The 20,825-nt window shown below is 45.1% G+C and overlaps 1 protein-coding gene across 1 annotated transcript in view; it reads left to right on the top strand.

Annotated features, from left to right (window-relative positions):
• The window catches only part of Tmem154 (transmembrane protein 154), a 44,423-nt gene extending 36,689 nt beyond the window's left edge, over positions 1-7,734 (top strand). Inside the window, exon 7 of the mRNA XM_057757077.1 lies at positions 5,036-7,734. Within this exon, the coding sequence (XP_057613060.1) occupies positions 5,036-5,051 (16 nt within the window). The 3' untranslated portion in view covers positions 5,052-7,734. The remainder of the gene's footprint in view (positions 1-5,035) is intronic.
• The last annotated feature ends 13,091 nt before the right edge of the window (positions 7,735-20,825 follow it).

Below are 20,825 nucleotides of genomic sequence, written 5' to 3'. Positions count from 1 at the left end.
GGGGTGGGGGAGGATACAGGGGGTGGCAGAGGGTACAACAGGTAATGTACTTGCTTTTGAGCATGAGAACCTGAGCTTGGATCCAAGGACATACCGTAAAAACCCTGGGTGTGATCCCACACTTGACTTTAACCGCAGCACTGTGGAGACAGAAGCAGGAGACTTGTGATGGGCCGCTAGCAAACAGCCTAGCCCCACGCTCATGGAAAGACGCTGTCTTAGAGAGTGAGGCAGGGAGTGGCGGAGCCAGACACCCTCTTCCAGCTCACACGCCCTAAGCATCCATGAACATGAACACACACACGTACACACATGTTCCCACATACACGCAAATTTATTTATTGATTAATTTATTATTTGATGTTGAGGATTGAACTCAGAAACTCTCACATGCTAAGCACATGATTTACCACTGATCCAAACCTTCAGTCCTTTTACCAAGGGGCGTAAATCAAAGACAAATGAAGGTACCCTAACCAGCCCAGGTCTGGCAAGCACGGCTCTGGCAGGCCTTGCCTGTCTCCTGATTCCCTCTGCCTTGCTAAAAACCGTTAGATGACATTCCTAATGCTGGACCCCGGGGTCTGTTCTCATATTTGGCCACTTCCTTCTCCTAAGGCTGACTACTAAGGTCCAGAAATCAAAGTATTGAAGCCCACCAATCAAAAGCCCCCTTTGGATCGCCGAATTAACACGTCCAATTAAAATCAAACACCTCATCCTAACACAGGCTTTTACCTTTATAAACTGCCATTTCCCCATGTGCCACATCTGTCTCCTCTATCCAGGACAGTTCTTTGTTCTCTCAGACAAATATCCCTGTCCCCTCTCCCCTGTTCCCTTCCCCTGCTCCTCCTCCTCTATCTCCTGTCTTTGTCTCTTATCCCTGCCCTCTGTCCCTCTGGGGCAAATAAGTCTCCTTTGTGCTGAGAACTTGATCTTGGGGGTCCTGAGACAATACTTTCCTTTTCAACAATAATGTGACGTTATCGTTTCAAATTCAACCCGATCTCTCACAAGTAAGTCCCGGTGCACATTCTGTTTGGAAAAGTGACCGTGCACAGATTAGATGTGAGCTGGGGCTGGATGTCAGGAGACTCATGGGGACCACTCTAGAGACTACAGGTGGGAGTCGTTAATGGAGAGCTGAATGTGACAGCTCACACCTGCAATCAGCACCCAGGCAGCTGGAGCAGGAGGATCACTGTCAGTTCAAGGATAATCTGGCCTACAGAGTAAGACCCTGTTTGAAAAAGAAGCGAAACAAAATAAATAGCCTGGCATGGTGGTACATGCCTGCCGTCCTAACACCTGGGAGGCAGAGGCAGGAGAACCACAGGAATTCAAGGTTAGCTTGGTCTACAGAGTGAGTTCTGGAGCAGCCTGGGCTACTGGTGTGTGTGACTGTTCTCAGGAGGGGTGAACAGCATCTACCTGCTCCAGACAGGGAACTGATGACTGACCAGATGACTGACCAGAGTGAGGATACCACAGAGGTCCAAACTGGTAGACCCGGGAGTTTTCCTGGGGTTATTTACAGAAGCAGAGTGAGTCAGACACAGCTGTATCACCAAAGCCCACCCCAGCAAGGGTGACAGCTCACAAAAGCTGGGAACCTGGAGCATAGGGGACAGCCTGTAGGAAGCTCCACAGGTTGGAGCGTGGCTGATCTGAGTGTCTTCCAGTGTCCTTTCTGCTTTTACATGCTTGAGGAGGGAGGGGCTCACTGAATCTAGTCAGTTTTGGGAGCTTCCTGAAGCCTTTGTTAGCTTGCAGTGTTAATAAACTTCTCTGCAGGATGGGATGTTTCACCTCCCTTTAGCCTGCTGTCCTCCCTCCCATTTAACATTGTGGGCCTTAACTGACTTTCCTCTAAGACGGAAGGTTTTCCTCTCAGAAGAAACTGCCACACAGCAGCCACAGATGAGACCCCGCCTTGAAGAAGACAAAACAAAAAATTAGAACAAAAATTAAAAGCTGGAGATAATTTGAAGGATAGATAATGAATCAAATTATTCTTCCTACCTAAACCAGTAAAAAGATAATTGACTTAGTTTATATACGAGCAAAGTTTATCAGTAAGTAAATTAGCAACATTGAAATTACCAATCAATGTTTGAAAAAAGCATATTCTTCTTCATAATAAAAAAGTAAACAAAAACAAAAAGCTAAGCAAAAGCACAGGTAAAGTAAATATAATAGCTTTTTCACTTAGAAGAGGGACCATTTAGCCGGGTGGTGGTGCCTCACATCTTTAATCTCAGCACTCAGGAGGCAGAGGTAGATGGATCTCTGTGAGTTTGAGGCCAGCCTGGTCTATAAGAGTGAGTTCTAGGATAATCAGGGTCATTACACAGAGAACCCGGTCTTCAAAGAAAAAAAAAAGAGAACATTTAACAATGGGTCTGAAAGTGTCAAAAAAACTCCTTTTTTTTTTCTTTCCAAAATTCCTCTTGTAGAGACTTATACAAAGGGAATTGGAAGTGTTCATAAAAGTTAAAATTAGAAGTAGCCTAAAGATGGGCTGGAGAGATGGCTCAGAGGTTAAGAGCACTGCCTGCTCTTCCAAAGGTCCTGAGTTCAATTTCCAGCAACCACATGGTGGCTCACAACCATCTGTAATGAGATCTGATGCCCTCTTCTGGCTGCAGACACACAGACAGAATATTGTATATATAATAAATAAATAAATATTTTAAAAAAAGAAGTAGCCTAAAGAGTTAGTTATAATATATGTTATAAGACGTTGTAAGTATTGGTTAGAGATGGATATTATTGTTGTTTTATGAATCTTTTTCTGGTTGTCTTTCCTTCTTCCCTCCTTCCTTCCCTCCTTCATTTTTTTTAGTACTGGGGATTGAATTTAAAGCTTCAGCATATGCAAAAAAACAGCCTACTATTGTACTGAATTATTAAGCCTCATTTAAAAAATATTTAATGGGTTAAAAGGTCTCTGTGTAGCTACTAAAAAGGAAGGCAGAGATGGGAGAGATGGGGGAGGTTTTAGTCTATGGGTTGCAGTGCTGGGATTGAGCCTTAGGTGTGCTACAAAGAGCCATACTCCTGAACTGTACCCCACCCTGTGTGACCAGGAGTGGAAAAGATAAATTACAGAACAATGTGCATATCAAGATCCTGTTTTTAATCAAAGAATAAAATATCTTTAGAATAGAAAACTGTTTGGGAGCACAAACACTGCATTACTAGCTATAGTGAAGGTTCTGGTGTTTTTGTTCTGTTTTGGGAGTCAGGCTTGCTGGAGTTAGAGCTCAGGGCCTTGCATGTGGTAGCCAACCATTCTACCACTGGCTGGCTACATCTCCAGCCCTGTGTTTTCCAATGAAAAAAACAAACATGGACTGGTTTTACAATAATTTTGAAAACCATTTCTGCTAAAACCATTGGGCAAAGCTCAATGTTACAGATGAGAAGGTCTTGCTAGATAACGTCATAAAAAGGAGAAAGTACGATCTGGGGACTTCTGCTCCACGGGGATGGCCTTCTTCCCTGAGCAATGCTGTCTTCTTACCACCCTGTTTCCAAGAAATGGAACCTTCGCTCGCTCCCTTTGAGGTTTTCAGAATGACATGATTAAAGGTTTGTTAGTACCTAACTCTTGGAGAATATTCCTCCTTTAGTGTGTAGGGGATGTTGGTGATCAAACCCAAGTACAGACTTGAGAGTCTGTGTAGTAAGCATGCTTTCTGTCAGTGAGTTATACCCCAGAGGAGAGGAATTTCATTCATTGTCCACATTTAATAAGTTTTGTTCTAGAGGTCATTCTTTGGTTTATTCCCCTGCATCAGTGCATCGGATACAGTTCTGCCCCCTTCTCCCTCTTCCATGCTGCCCTTGTTCCCACAATTACACACACACACACACACACGGGGGGGGGGAAGAGAGGGGGAGAGAGGGAGGGGAGAGAGAGATAAAGAGAGAAGGGGGAGGGAGAGAGAGGGAGAGAGAGAAAAAGAGAGAGAGAGAGAGAGAGAGAGAGAGAGAGAGAGAGAGAGAGAGAGAGAGAGAGAGAGAGAGTTGTGTCTCGCTCCCCTGTCAAGGACACATCTATCTATCGACTGATCTATCATCTATGTGTGGTTGTTTTGTTTGTTTTTCTGAGACAGTTCCCGCTGTTTCCCAGGCTGTAATTACTGACCACAGGTGTAAGCTCTAGCTAATACACAGTGCTTTGCTGAGCCTATGTAGACCGAGTTGAAAGACTGCAGTAGAATGCACACACCTGAGGGCCAAGGAGAGCGAGCACAACTGCCCACTGTGGCCATTCATGCCCTTCCTTGGAAGTAGAGTTGACCAACCTAGAGATGCAGTGGAATGTAGCAGAGAGGACACCAAACCCAGAGAAGAAGCAGGACGCAAGAAGCAGGGCTCTACCTGTTCTCCAGGATAAGCAAGTGGCCTCCTGCCATACTGGGGAAAAGCTGTGAAGTCAGATATTGGACAAAGATAGCCAAACTAGAAACCAACACACCAAAGAAGCATGAGTTAGCCAACAGCATGGTTATGTTCAATGACCAGGTCCATATCTTACAACCATTCACACCCCAAGATACCTATGATGGATTTCTCCATGGTGCAGAGAGCATGCCCCGGCCCCTCTGTGGGCTTGAACAAGACGCAGTGTTGAAAACAAGCCAGGACCACAAACTTTGAAGGGGAAACAGCACATGTGTGTTTTATTTGTTTGTCTGTTTGTTTGTTTTTGAAAAGACATTTGGCATCTATTCATGGGGAATGGAATTAGATTTAATTAAACGAGAGAACCCCCAACTCCATCTGGTTCCCCCGTCATTGGGGAGGGTTTTAGGAGAGCAAGGGATTGTCTCTTGATGTACATGGATTTCTTCTTTAAGGATCAAATATAAAATTCGAACTGAGCCTTATTTGGGGAGTTGTAAGGTAAACACTGCTGGCTTTTTGATGGTTTAGACTCCCGAGTCGCCTCTGCAGTCGAGGGATTGCCTTTCCCTGGCTTCTTGGAGATGTGCGATTGTTCTGTTCTGTGTTTCTCTTCCAGCGACAGTGAGTCCTAATCTGAGCGGTGTTGGTGTTCTCCAAGAGCATACTCCCTGAGGGCACCTGCTGGGCCTGCCTCCGGAAGATGAAGAGGAGACAAGTTCCATTCGTTTCAAATCAGTGTAGACACAAGACCCTTTTACTGTTTCTTCCACCACCTCCTCTTCAGACGATGACATCCCAGGGACTAGTCCTAGGAAAGGCCTGGCTACCCGCCAGAGTAACAGTCTGAGTGGAACTCGGGGTGCAGAAGGAGCACTTCTGATCAGTGGGCGTCCCCTCCTCACTCATTCTGCTCACCTTTAAGTCGTCATCACTGGTCTGCTGCACTTCTAAGGATTCGAATAAGGAAGCTGGTCTTCTTCCAGGTCACCTCACTACCTCCCGGCTTTGGATGACATCGTCTCCTTATTCATGTCCTCTGACAGGTCAACTCTGTTCTTCTGGGGCTTTTCTCACGTCATGCCACGTCACAGAGAAGACACCGAACAAAGCAAGTGTGTCATATCCACACTATCTCAGGGGGCTCTTGAGCTTGTTTTTCACCTGCTAAGAAAACACAACAAGGAAGGGCACAGCCCTCACAGGAGAGCCTTGGGTGGCTCGTAGACTTGCACCCAGCCACACTCAGCCACATCTCAGTCACCTTTGAAAATGGGTAGAAGAAATAGCCGTCTTTAAAGAGAGAAGCAACATTTTCCCTCTCCACCAAGATCACCTTGCAACATTTCAAAGCTGTTGTTTTGATCTTGTCTCATCCCACAGGCCAGTCCTGTACGGGCACGCGGCATGGAATGCATGCAGGCTGAGATCATCGTGGAGATTCTCAAGGGTGAACAAGATAGATTTGTACCTGTGGCAGCTGTGGTTCGCTGTGTTCTGCAGTCTCTCCTGCACGCTACGGTCCTTCCTGTAGAGCTGGGAAGAGTCCCCAGGCCTAAACACAACACTCTGGGAGATGGTTATCAGGCCATGAGAGGAGACATTCTACATGAGATTCCTGGACATCCTTGTGCTAAAAAAAGTGGTATGAAATGCAGAAAGGCCCATTAATATCTTCTCCTCTATCAAGCCAGTCCCATTTAATCCATAGCTTTCTAGCTCTGACCTTTGAAAAGTCATCTAGCAAATTGAGTCCTTAGCTCTCCTGGGATGCTTGGTATTTTATTCCAGGAAAGAAACAAAGAATGAGAATTTTATTCTGCTAACCACGTATAAATCGAGGGGAGATGAAGCTAACTGAACATTTTGCTGCTGAATTTGGAGTCTGTGTTTGAAAGGCTATCTTCATGCTCCACAGGGTGCCTTCTGCCTCCTTGAGGCCCCTTCATCGAGCTCTTGCCTTCTGAGCTATGCAGATAATTTTATAGGCAGAACTGCAGGCTAGGGTGGAAGACAACTCTGGTTGCATGGGATCCTGGCTCTCCCGCTGTCCTGGGACTTTGCTCTGACAAAGGACAGTGTTCGACAGTGTACCCTCAACAGATAGGTCTGTCATGCTCTCAGCATTCTGACATGGCTCTTTCCCTGCCCCTGGACATTCACAAGCAATTTGTAACCTGCCCCGATTCTCAGACATTCACCCAGCAAATGCTGCTGTCCGCGTCATCATTGTTTGTCCTTTTTTCTGCCCACAACTGTTCCTTGAAATTTGCTTGTCTTTCTCTGAAAAGTCTAGTTCCCTCTTTCTCGGGCTGTCTAAGATCCTTGCCTTTGACCTTGACCTAATCCTCTTCAATATCAAACTTCGGAAGTCCTCAGAAGTGCCCGAGGTCTTGGACTGTTACTCTGGATAAAGCAGTGTTTTGTGAGTTGATAATGAAATTCTCATCCAATCTGCTAAATAACCTCAAACTCGCAAAGAAACCAATTGACCTGCAAGACGTTGGGTTTACATCTGAGAACTGTGTTGGCTTCTCTAGCTTCACAGTGCACAGAAACTTTCTACAAAGCTAATTTGCTCTGGCAAGACTCATGATATTAGCATGGGTCAAGCAGCCAAGTTAACCCTAGGATCCTGAATCTTTTTATTATTAGACAATCAGAGCACAGCATATGTATGTGACAATTCCAAGAATTATTTTTTTAAAAAACTTATTTACCTATGTATACGACTGCTCCATTTGCTTGTGTGCCCGCATTACAGAAGAGGGCATCAGATCTCATTGTGGATGAGTGTGGGCCACTACATGGTTGCTGGGAATTGAACTCAGGACCTCAGGAAGGATAGTCAGTGCCCCTACCCACTCCCTCCAGCTCTCCAAGAATTCTTAAAACAAAATATTTATCTTTTACATTATTAATAGAAAAAAAAACCTCATCAGTTTGCCCGAGCTAGATAGCCAATCAGAACAAATCAGATTTTAAAATAAAGATGGGCAGGGAATATATCCCAGTTGGGGGTTGTTTGCCTCACACACAGAGCCCTGGGTTCAGTTCTTAGCATAAACTCATGTGGCCGCAGGAAGGTCAAGGTCATTCATACAAGTTCAAGGTCATTCTCTGCCACAGAGGAAGTTTGTGGTCAGCCTGGATTGTGTAAGACCTTACTAAAAAAACAAACAAACAAACAAAAAAACAAACAACAAAAAAAAACCCAAAACCAAAAACAAAGAACCATTTTAAAGACACATGCTTTGGTGTGTTTCTTTTTAAAGCAAAGTAGGTTGATAACATTGCCTGGGAGAATTCCTTTGGAAACTCGTTTCAATAAATTTGTAAAAAATTTCCATTTGTCACTCTTTTTTTTTTTTAAAATGTATTGAATTTGTTCTTTGACAGGTCCCTCTCTGAAGAAGTGCATTCTGATTACTGTGACCCTCACCCTCTCTAGTACTTTCCCACCCCATCACTCTCCCAGGTCTCCTGCCCACACTTGCCATTTTGTTTGTTTTGAGACACCTCGAGTTTAACCAGGATTGTCTGTGGGACCCAGGGGTTTGGAACAAGTGGGTTCTTAAGTGAGCATATAATTAAAAAACAATGACTGTCCCCAAGAATTCCTGGGTAGTCAATAGTTCTTCAGTCTCTGATTGCCTGTTAATTGACTGTCTTGTGTAGGCAGTGAGGCACCATGAGGTCATGGCTGCCCTGCTGTGCCAAGTCAAAAAAGAGAGGATTTCACAACCCTCTCCCCGTGTTCTGTCTCTAACAGTTTTTCTGCTCCCTCTCCCTCAAGAATTCTTTCCTCTACAGGAAAAGGGGGCAGTGTCTGACCTGGAGCATCTGCAGAGACAAATGTTACTCCTAGCCTTAACCAGAGAGGCTTCTCTCAGCAGTGGCTGGCACTGAATGCAGGGACCCAAAGCTGCTCACGGCGCTGAGAATAAGTGGCAGTTGGGTGCTCCACCCTAACCAGGCCATCTGCAGCTCTCAGTGCCGTGACTCCTCTCCAGGACAGGCATTACTACCCACATGCATGGACACAGTCCGGATCAACCTTGGCCTCCACGGGTGGCATGCACTCCTCTCTCCAGGACGGGCATTACTACCCACATGCATGGACACAGTCCGGATCAACCTTGGCCTCCACGGGTGGCATGCACTCCTCTCTCCAGGACGGGCATTACTACCCACATGCATGGACACAGTCCGGATCAACCTTGGCCTCCACGGGTGGCATGCACTTTCCTTGACTTACAGAGCTCTGGCAATGGGAATAATACCAATATAACTGGGAAAGTTAAACAAAAACTTTCAGTGTGATCTTGCAATTGGGTTATAAAGAACAACGATTGGCACCATCTCTGGAAAAAGGCCTTATGTTGAGTAAACAAAATGTAGGTGCTAGTTTCATCTTCTGTGAGAATTAGTGCAAACTCTAAGCCTTGTGGTGATAAGACACGGTTTCCCACTGGGAAGACAACGCTGAAGTCATGTTGTGGGGAAAACATTGACATTTTATACTGAATTCAATTAGCACACATGACTTTTCACATTCTGAAGACACTCAGGGAGCATGCTGGGGTTTTCTTTTAATAGCTACAATAAGCAGCTAGGAGCAGCTCCCTTTACAGACACTGCTACAACCACAATGGCCAGAGGAACGCCTGTAGCCTACTGAGGACCGGCATCAGTCTAACCTGCCGGCAACTGCAAACCCAGCCAACCAGCTGCCTGAGCCATAGGTCTTTTCAGGTTTCCCTTGACATTGCTGTGGCTCTGTATTATCCGATGCTGAAATCTGACTTCCCTCCTCATACTTACTGCTTCTAGGTTCCTGGTGCTTCATTTCGGGATGCTGTTAATCCCGTCACCTTTTCTCAACAACATGCCGTTCTCAGGACGTAGTAATCAATATGTACAAAACCATGACCTCTGTAATACTCTAAACTCTGAAGTAGGCTGAGAAATTACACACCTAAACCAAAGTACTTGACATTGTCTGAGATCAGAAGGACAACTTAGAACTGTTGAACACAGCCGAAGGTGGAGGGTGTTTCTTTATGATTGAACTTGGTTTAGCGAGCAGACGCAAGGAGGGCTCGCCCTTCTCAGCCTATCTGACTGTTTTCCTCTGCCTTCGGTGCTTTACAAGTGGATATGTGAACGCCACCAGAGCACATTCTTCTGTTTTCCTCCTTGGGTTTGCATGTGAAGAGTAGACGACATGCAGCTACCACGAAATAAGCATCTGTTTCAGTGGAAAGTAATCATTGTGTTATTCTCAGAAGAAATTGCCAAAATTCTAAAATAGTATCAAAAGCCTGAAGACTGCATGATTAAAAGGTCGGCTTTTGGAATCACGGGGATTGTAGGCATTCAGTAATAATAATAATAACAACAACAACAATAATAACAATGCAATACATCAGTGGTAATTTAACCCATCAGTGCATATCCACGTACATCTTGGACTTATGGTTCACTAGAAAGGGCTGTGTTCAGCTTCTTCATTCTACAAGCAGCTAAACTGGTTCTTTAAGAGGTCAGTTAGGTCAGATGGCCGTAAGTTAGAGAAGAGCCTCACCTGCCTCTGTCCTAGCGATGCACATATTCTAGGCTGCAGCCCCTTACATAAGAACTGTCCAGTGCTGGTGGGGTGGCTGGGAGGAGGGTCAAAGCCCTTGACACCAGCTCTGACCATCTGAGTCCTGAAAGTTGTTCTCTGACCTCCACATGTGTACTGTGGTGCTTGCACACACACACACATGCACACACGTATGTAAATAAGAAAGGCGTTTGTTTAAAGGATTGCCCATTTGGAGATGTGGGTCAGTGGCAGATCTCTCGCCTGGCGTGAGCACAGCTAGAGGTTCCACCCCAGCACTGCAGGAAAATGGCAGCAAGGACAGGGAAATTGCCCCATGGCTACTGATTAGAACTGATTCGTAAATTCATCAGTGTTTTAAGATGAATTGAAATTAGGTCTTCTCTTGTCTTACATGTCAGAATGATACATTGTAACACTTTATGATAGAGGCTTTATCAGTGTTGGGTATACGTGTGTGTGTGTGTGTGTGTGTGTGTATCATTCTCTTCTCATGTTCATTTTTAAAACTTTATTTTTTAGTTGATTTTGATTTTGTGGGCATGAGGGTCTTGCCTACACGTTTGTTTGTGCACCAGGAGTGAGGTGCCTACGGACACCAGAAGTGGGCATGAGGTCTTCTAACACCAGAATCACAGAGTTGAAAGCTCCCATGTAGGTTCTGGGAATCAAACCTGGGTCCACTTGAAAGGCACCCAGCATTCTTAAGCCCTGAGCCATCTCTCCAGCCACCTTCGGGGACATTTAATTTTTTTTTTAATTTAAAGTAAATAAGAGCACATGGATTAGTATGCTAAGTTGCTCACTCAGCAGTGATAGGTTGAAAAGGATTTCTAAATTAATTTAAAAATGAAGAACTGTGAAATAGGAGAAGGGATGCTTGTCATGGCTTTGCTTCCACGCCCTCTGATGGGTATCAATATACGGGCTAACACCGTGTTTACAAAATGTGCTGCTTGCAAGAGGTAAAGGGCTCATTGTGCATCTTGCTAAGGGAAATTCATTCATACAATCCTGTGGCTGTAAATGAAACGGTTACCCTTAGGATCGCATTGCTTTGATCCACGTACCTCTTTAATAAGTGAGACAATCCCAGTCCCAAACATTCTTTCAGAACCGAATCTGTTTTATCTAAAGTCACCTAGCTCCCAAACTTGGTTTTCTACATCTCTGTAAGATAACATTATTCTTGTCTTTATCCTTTTTTTTCTAAACATCTTTATATGAATGAAGGAACTCTGTTTATGGAAATGTAACTTAAAATATTTTTAGTAAAAATTAAAAGAATACTAGAAATCAAACCTCTCTCTTTCTTAATGATTGACTCTTCTTCATGGCTTCATCCCAACTCTGTCTTCCACACCTTGATGTTGTAACTGAATGAGACTGAATTGACAGACTCATAAGGTGTAGATGAGATGAAGACATGCTGAATGGGACACGTACACAAAGAGCAGTCAGAGCATTGACAGTAAGCAGGAAGAGTCCTCCCAAACCTCAGTCAGCGATGCCGTTCATCCCAGCAGACCCTAGAACCCGCAGTGTGTTGCCTCCCTGTCTCCATCAGAGTCTACACAGCAATGTAACACATCAGCCTGGACCCAACAATGTAACACATCAGCCTGGATCAAACAATGTAACACATCAGCCTGGACCCAACAATGTAACACATCAGCCTGGATCCAACACCAGACAGCTCCACAGTGAAGAGCAAGGACCAGGACAGAGTCACAATCTTGACAGAATTTTATTTTGTTACAAAGTAAGCCCAGTCTATAATACTAGAGACAAATCAAATTGTTTCCCAGGGCTGGAACAATGCTAAGCAGTTAAGGCTGCTTGTCCATCTTGCAGAAGACCTGTGTTCTGTTTCCAGTGCCTATATCGGTTGAACCACAACATAATTTCAGTTCCAGGAGATCCGACACCTTCTTCTGACCTCTGCACAGACATGCATTCAGACACATATGCATAAATAAAATCTTTTTTGGGGGGGAGAGTTAGAGTATTTCTTTTTTTAAATTGTTTTTATTGAGTTATATATATTTTTTCCATCTCCTTTCTTCCTCTCCCCTCCCTTTCTACCCTCTCCCATGGTGCCCATGCTTCCAATTTTCTCAGGAGATCTTGTCTTCTTCTACTTCTCATATACATTAGATCCATGTATGTCTCTCTTAGGGTCCTCTTTGGGTTCTCTGAGATTGTGAACTGTAGGCCGGTTTTTCTTTGCGTTATGTCTAAAAGTCACTTATGAGTGAGTACATATGATATTTGTCTTTCTGGGTCTGGGTTACTTCACTCAATATGATATTTTCTAGATCCATAAATTTGCCCTCAAATTTCAAGATGTCATATTTTTTTCTGCTGTGTAGTACTCCATTGTGTAAATGTACCACATTTTCCTTATCCATTCTTTGGTTGAGGGGCATTTAGGTCATTTCCAGGTTCTGGCTCTGACAAACAATGCTGCTATGAACACAGTTGAGCACATGTCCTTATGGCACGATTGAGCATCCTTCGGGTATATACCCAAAAGTGATATTTCTGGATCTTGAGGTAGGTTGTTTCCTAATTTTCTGAGAAATCGCCACACTCCCACTGGCGATGCAGGAGTGTTCCCTTTATTCCACATCTTCTCCAGCATAAGTTATCATCAGACCTAAACAGAGAACTCTCAACAGAGGAATCTAAAATGACTGAAAGACACTTAAAATGCTCAACATCCTCAGCCATCAGAGAAATGCAAATTAAAACAACTCTGAGATTCCATCTTACACCTGGAAGAATGGCCAAGAGCATAATTAAAATCTTAAAATAAGCAAACTGTTTCTTACACATGAAAGATGAGTCTGATTTTCGAGAATCTGGATTTTTCTAAGTCTCTCACCTCTCCCAGTGCAGAACATTCATCCTCTGGGTTGCTCATGCACTGAAAGGATGGCCTGTAGCCCCAGTCACAAGGAAACAAAAGGAACGGATCCAAGGGTGAGCCTCCCAAGCAGGTCAGCAGCTGTTAAGAGTCTTTCTCTTGATCCGGTGAGGCAACCCCACCCACATCTCTGGTCAACCAGTCTGCACGGTGGCTGGGTACAGAGGACTCTTTGTTGACCTGAGTTTTGAACACTCTATTGTCCTTTCTTTCCAAGAGTAAACACTAGAACAATGGCCGTCAGTCTGGTCACTGACACCTCCAGAACACAGCTTGAAATAAGTGTCAGAGGTGGCAGGATGGCAGAGAGAAAAGGCAGAACCCCGGGACTAGAAGTGTTAAGTCATGCTGCCTAGCCCAGGAGGTGGTGGCACACGCCTTTAATCCCAGCGCTCAGGAGGCAGAGGTGCGCAGATCTCTGAGTCTGTGGCTGGTCTGGCCAATACAGCAAGTTCTAGGACAGCCAGGACTATACAAAGAAACCCTATCTTTAAAAAACAATAGTAGTAGTAGTAATAGTAATAATAATAATAACAAATAATCAAATAAACCATGCTGTACAAACAGCCTCAACTTAGAACAGCAGTGATAAAACCTAATTCCTGGGGGCGGGGAGGAATGGACAAGAGTACTTGCTGATCAAGCATGAGGGCTTGGGTTCAAATCCTAACACTCATGGCTATCTATACCTGTAACCCAGCACTATGCGGGTGCTGACAGAAGGGTAGCTGGGGCTTTTTGGCCACTGGCCTAGCTCCAGGTTCAGTGAGCCTGTTTCAAGGGAGTGAAGTAGTGAGCAAGAGAGCAGGATCCCTGATATCCTCCTCTAGCCTGCACACCTGGACACATATGTGCATATACACTGTACACATACACTGTACTTGCACAAATATATGCACGAATGCATGTGCCTGTGTGCGTGCGCGCGCGCACACACACACACACACAGAATGAGAGAGAGAGAGAGAGAGAGAGAGAGAGAGAGAGAGAGAGAGAGAGAGAGCGAACAAACAAAGCCCATTTCTTGGACCTACACACTATTAGGAGTCTGGAAATCAGGGAGAAAACAAACGCCCTCTTCCAAGAATGAAAGGCAGAAAGACATCGGGTACAGGGGAGAGGCATGCCAACACACTCGCAGGAGCAGGTGTTCAGTGTGAGAATTTGCAAGAATTTAAGTAGCACAAAATAGCACGTCTTTCACAACCACAGTCTGGCTTTTAGAGCCCCCAGCTGCCTAATGCATAAGACTTGTGGAAAGCATGAAAGCTAGGCTTCATCCTGGCTTCAGGTGGCCTGCCTCTGGATACATTTAGCGTTCACGCATCCCAAGTCAATAAAGCTCAGTTGGCTTTGAATTTCAGACACCTGATGCTAACTAGCCACCTCAAAACCTGGTAACTCAGAGTAACAGTGGGTTCTTTTGCCCACAGATGTGGAGTCCAGGAAGGATGGCTCCTTCCCTTTCCCATGGGATCAGCTGAGCAGGCTGCAGGCTGCATGCTGCATTCTCAGATAACTTACTATGTGAGTAAGGCCGACGGTTGGGTAGAAACCCAGCCAGGGTCTTCATTCTGTCATATGGGATTTCCGTGCCATACTGTGTATTTTCAGATTGTGGTTGATGGATTCCAAGAGTGAGTGTCCCAAGAGAACAACGTGGAAATGTGCGACATTTTAACGTTAATCTCAGAAGTCTTCTGGCATGGCCTTTGTCATACAGTATTGAGGTAGCTACAGAGACCAACACAAGTTCAAAGGGGAGAAGACACAAGCTGGGACCAGTCAATGAGAGGAGCATTAAGGTCATGTGGAGAGAGAGAGGTGGGGGGGTGTCATTGCAAGCATCTGAGAAAAAATGATCTGCCAAAATCGGTGTGTCTGCCTGCAGTCTGCAGGAAAACTGTCAGGTAAACTTACGCCAAGCGGTCAGGGTTATTTGACCTCCCCAGAGTCCGGCATCTAAGTGGTTGTCTTTGTCTTGGACCCAGTTTCCTAGTCCAATGACAATGTGCTTCAAGTGGTAGAACTAGTTTCACCAACTGCACGAGGCAAGAACCACAGCGCACAGGGCTTGTAGGCCAATGAAACAGAGCTTGGCACCAGTCTCCGCCCAGAAGGTCCGAATGCTGAGTGTTATACCTCAAGGGTAGGAGCAAGTCTTTGCAGCCTCTGTGTCTTAAAAGGTGCCTGACAGAGGGGCTCCCACCAGTCACTGGAATCCAGTGACTTGTACGCAGAGTCTGTGTTAGTTACGGAGGACCCAGGCAGCCTCTACTGTCGATTATGGCCGACACCAGTCTGCTCGCTTTCTGTCCCATTTCCTGGTTTTCATTTCCCTCAGTTTCCATTTGGATCCCAAGGCCATTCTTTATCTCACTGTTTATTGGCTGGTTGGTTCTCTCCTTTCCTGTAGGTCCAGGGAGCAGACTCAGGTCATCGGGCCTGGCATCAGGTGTCTTTTCCCAGTGAGCTGTTTGCCAGGCCTTGTCTTTCCCTTCTCTTTTAATCTTTCTTATTTTCATGCTTGAGACAATCTCACCAAGTAGACCAGGCTGGCCTTAAACTTGCAGAGACTTTTCTGCTTCTGCCTCCTGAGTGTTGGGGTTACAGGTGGGAACCACCTCACTAAGGAAAGGGCTCCATTCCTTAGCTTTATTGGTTTGCTGAGATAGGGTCTCTTAAAGCCTCACCGACCTAGAAGTCATCTTGTAACTAAAACTGACTTTAAATTCCTAATCCTCCTGCCTCCATCTCTTGGGTGCTGCAGTTTACAGACATGCACCAACCACCGTGCCTGGGCTGTCTTTATTTAATTTATTTATTTTTTGTTTGTTCGTTTGTTTGGTTTGTTTCTTGAGACAGGGTTTCTCTGTGTAGCCCTAGCTACTTGGAACTAGCTCTGTAGACCAGGCTGGCCTCAAACTCACAGAGACGGGTATACCTCTGCCTCCTGAGTCCTGGGATTAAAGGTGTGTGCCTTCACTGCCCTGCCCTATCCTTGTTTTAAATTCCCTATTGTATTTATATTTTGTTTTTAGTGACTGCAAATACAGTATAGAGGGAGGCAGAGAATGATCAAACTAATTAGCAATTAGTAATTAATACCCAAAAGGCAGTAGAAATAAAGTGTCTCACTCTTGGAGGGAAAGGGAACATTTAAGACGGAGCCAGAAGATCATTAAAGTATCACATTTTGCCTTAGTTTTGAACTTCTCTTTTTTGGAGAAATATGTTTTATTCATAAAAAGTGAAATGATCCATTTTAAGTACTAGAATAAGCACAAAACATGAATTGTTTATTGTCTGGGCAAAAAGAGATATTTTTGAAAGGTACTAGCTGAATTGGTGGCACACTCCCCTATTCTCAGCTCCTGGGAGGGGAAAAATGATACAGGAGGATGCTAAGCTGTAGGTAAATCTGAGCTATGTAGCCCATTCCAGGCTAGCTAGACCTTGTCTCAAAAGAACAACAACAAGAACAGGTCCTTTAAATAGTTCTTATGGTGTTGGTCATTATTAAATATAGGTGAGACCAACTGAGACAGTCGATGGAGCAAGACAGTAAACCGTGGGACCCATCTATCTCTTCCCTGCATGGAAGTATCTCCAGACTACTGGAGTGGCCACTGATTGTTCTTCCCCTTCAATGAGCACGTCCCCAACTGCCACAGTTGAATTGTGACTGTCCCCAGAAGCCCATGAGTTAAAGGCTTGGTCTCCAGGGAAGTGCTACCGGGAGGTAGCAGGACCTCTAAGAGGTGGGGCTTATTCGGTGAGGCTCCAGGTATGGCCTTCAAAAGGGCTGGTGGGCCCTGGCCGCACCCTCATGCTTTGGTACTTCTTGGCCATGCTGTACGCAGTGCTACTCTGACTGACATGATTTGTTGTCTCATCACAAGCCCAAAGCAATGGTGCCAACCAATCATGAATTAGAGCCTCCTAACTCGGGGTCACATGAGCCTTTTCTTTAGTTGACATCAGCAGGCAACTTTGCTATGGTGATGCTAAGCTGGTTAACCCTTTCTGTACTGTCCAATCCTCTGCCCTCGGGCAGCTGAAGTGGATGCATCTGGGGATGCAGCCAAATGAGTTAGCAGCAGGAGTTTGTGTTCTAAGTGGAGCTGGAGCGTGAACAGAGAGAACAAGGTAGAAAGGTGAGGATATATGTTCTTAGAACATCCTCTAACTCGACAAATTAAACAAAGGCTAGATGAAAATCCTTTTTAAAGGGTCTGGGTATTGAAGAAATGGCTGAGCAGCTAAGGGAACTTACTGTTCTTGGAGAGGTTTGGAGTCTGGTTCCTATCACTTACAGTCACACTGCTCATATCCACACGAAACTCCAGCTCTAACACCCCCTTCTGGCCTCTTCAGGTACTGTACTCACATGTGCATATACACACATATACATATAATTAAAAATATTTTTAAGAAAAAAACCTAAGGTTATGTTACAACCAAAGAGGCAAGAGAAAATAAAAACCAGAGACAGTCAGAGGCAGACTGGAAAAGGTCAGGAAGGAACCCATGTCCCTGCCTCCCATGGGGCTGAGCTAGCCAGAGTCAGCTCCAATTGGTCACAGATGCACAGTGAACAGGAATCAGCCAGGCCAGAGAATGTAATGGATGCTAGGAAACCAGTAACTTCTCTTTGTCAGAGTTCTCCATCCATCACGTTTAACTGGGAAACCTTGGTCCAGACAGACAGTGAGAAACAGACCCTCAGATGTGACTCATGTTCCCACAGCACCGAACACCTGTTCTGATTCCTTCCAGACCATTTGAGGGAGAAGGCAGTGGCTGTATCCAGAGCAGGTGACGTGAGCCCCATGCTTCGTGTGAATAAAAAAATTATTGTTTCTCCATCGCTCCTTAAAGTAATGTGTGTGTTTACCTAAGCCTCTGGCTTTCATGGAGAAAAAGTCTCACTTAAAATAACACAGAGCAAAAGAAAACTTCATTCATGGAGCCGCCTTAGAGATGGGCAGGAAGTTGCAGCTTCCAGGGTCAGGCAGAAGTTGGCACAGGGGAGACCAGGAACCAGCAGATCAGAGCAGAAGGGGCAACTTCTGCCCTTCATTTTCTGAGACACCTTTCCACAGCACTGCCTTGCTGCTGCTGGTAGCTCCAGGGGACTTCCTGTTTTTACTGCTGAAGCAGAAATGAGTCACTTTCTCTGCTTCAGACTAATAAAAGTCCCCAGGAGGGATTTGGTTGAACTATCTAGGTTTCAGGTCTTCTGTGGTTTGTCTTACATTAAAGCATAATTTTTCAATGTGGCTATAATGGTTAATCATGACTGTCAGCTTGACGGGGTTTAGAATCGTCATGGAAACGAACCTCAGTGTATCTGTGAAGGATTTGCTCGGTCAGGCTGACTGAGGCAAGAACCACTATTCCATGAACTGGGATCCAGGAATGAATGAAAAAGAGAAGGCAGGGCTCGTGGTTCTGCTTCCTGCCGGGGAATGCTAAGTGACTGGCTATGTCCAACCGATGCTACCACACACTCCTTCCGGCCACTGTGGACTCTATCGCTTTAAACTGTGAGCCAAAATAAATGGTTCCTTCCATCGGTTGCTCTTGTCAGGCCGTTTGTCCCAACAGTACCTAAAGTAAGTGAGACTGGAACAGAACTGGGAGTTGTAGCCTTTGGGGAGGGCTTGATGATGGAACTGCAGACTCCATGAATGACTGACACCTTCCACCTGCTACTTCCTGCTTTCCTGGGACTGGGTTGCCTACTTGAGAGCAAGTGATTGCAAAGCAAGTCTGCTCCTCAGGATTTGTCTCTTCTTCACACATCTGCTGGTCCTTGGGCTTTCCTGCCCCACTGGGCGAAGCACAAGTCTACCAGCAGAAGCAAGGATATGTTAGCACCCTGTTCTCGAACTCCCCAACCTCTAGGACCAGGAGTCATGTGGTGGTTTGAATAGGTACGGCCCCCATAAACTCCTGTGTTTGAATGCTTGGTCTACAGGGAGTGGCACCTTTAGGAGGTGTGGTCTTGTTGGAGGAAGTGTGTCACTGTGGGGGTGGGCTTTGAAGTCTCATATGCTTGAGCTACGCCTAGTGGCACAGTTTCCTTCTGCTGCCTATGGATCAAGATGTAGAACTCTCAGCTCCTTCTCCAGCACTGTGTCTGTCTGGATGTTGCCATGTCCCGCCATGATGATAATGGACTAAACCTCTGAAATTGTAAGCCAGCCCCAATTAAATGCTTCCTCTATAAGAGTTGCTGTGGGGGCTGGAGAGATGGCTCAGAGGTTAAGAGCACTGGCTGCTCTTCCAGAGGTCCTGAGTTCAATTCCCAGCAACCACATGGTGGCTCACAACCATCTGTAATGAGATCTGGCGCCCTCTTCTGGCGTGCGGGCATACATCGAGGCAGAATGTTGTATACATAATAAATAAATCTTTAAAAAAAAAAAAAGAGTTGCTGTGGTCATGACATCTCTTTACATCTCTTTACAGCAATAAAACCCTAAGACAAACTATAATAAACCTCCTTTCTTAGTGGGAAGTACACTTGAATGCATGGCACAGGGAACCACTTCCTAAATATAACTCCAGTAGCACAGATGCTGAGAGAAACAATTAATAAATGGGACCTCCTGAAACTGAGACGCTTCTGTAAAGCAAAGGACACGGTCAACAAGACAAAACAGCAGACTACAGAATGGGAAAAGATCTTCACCAACCCCACATCAGACAGAGGGCTGATCTCCAAAATATACAAAGAACTCAAGAAATTGATCATCAAAAGAACAAATAATCCAATAAAATTGGAGTACAGACTTAAACAGAGAACTCTCAACCAGAGGAGTCTAAAATGGCTGGAAGACACTTAAGGAAATACTCAACATCCTTAGCCATCAGAGAAATGCAAATCAAAACAACTCTGAGATTCCATCTTATACCTGTAAGAATGGCCAAGATCAAAACATTGATGCCAACTTATGCTGGAGAGGTTGTGGGGAAAAGGGAACACTTCTGCATTGCTGATGGGAATGCAAGCTGGCACAGCCCCTTTGGATGTCAGTGTGGTGATTTCTCAGAAAATTAGGAAACAACCTTCCTCAAGACCCAGTAATGCCACTTTTGGGTATATACCCAAAGGTGTGGTACATTTACACAATGGAGTACTACAGCAGAAAAAAATGACATCTGGAAATCTGTGGACAAATGGATGGATCTAGAAAACATCATAAGGAGTGAGGTAACCCAGACCCAGAAAGAAAAATACCACATGTACTCACTCAAAAGTGGCTTTTAAACATAAAGCAAAGAAAAACCAGCCTACAATTCACAATCCCAGAGAACCTAGACAACAAAGAGGACCCTAAGAGAGACAAACATGGATCTAATCTACATGGGAAGTAGAAAAAGACAAGATCTCCTGAGTAAATTGGGAGCATGGGGACCATGGGAGAGGGTGAAAGGGGAGGGGAGAAGATGGGAGGGGATGGGAGAGGATGGGAGAAAAATGTACAGCTCAATAAAAACAATAAAAAATAAATAAATGTCCTTTGTTTATAAATTTCCCAATCTCGAGTGTACTGCTTTAGCTGCAGGAAAAGCAGTCAGAAAATGACTAGCCCTGTGAAGTACTGCGATTAGCAGACTGGGTTTTCCCTCCATACTGTGGGTGAGTGGGTGGCTAAGCGGTTGGGTGAGTGGCTGACTGGATGAATGGGTAAGCTGTCTGGTAATGGTTACGGGGAAACAGAACGCAGGAGGAAATCATGTTTAAGAGAACGAGAGTGCTGTGCCCAGATGCCTGGCATTTAGGACTAGACAGACACGGAGCCTTCCCCTCTACATGCGTCTCCCTTTCCTCTCCACTTCCTACCCGCATCCAGAGAGTCA

This window comes from Chionomys nivalis, chromosome 24 (assembly GCF_950005125.1).
Source record: "Chionomys nivalis chromosome 24, mChiNiv1.1, whole genome shotgun sequence".
Lineage (NCBI taxonomy): Eukaryota > Metazoa > Chordata > Mammalia > Rodentia > Cricetidae > Chionomys > Chionomys nivalis.
This window is presented reverse-complemented; position numbering and strand designations above follow the sequence as displayed.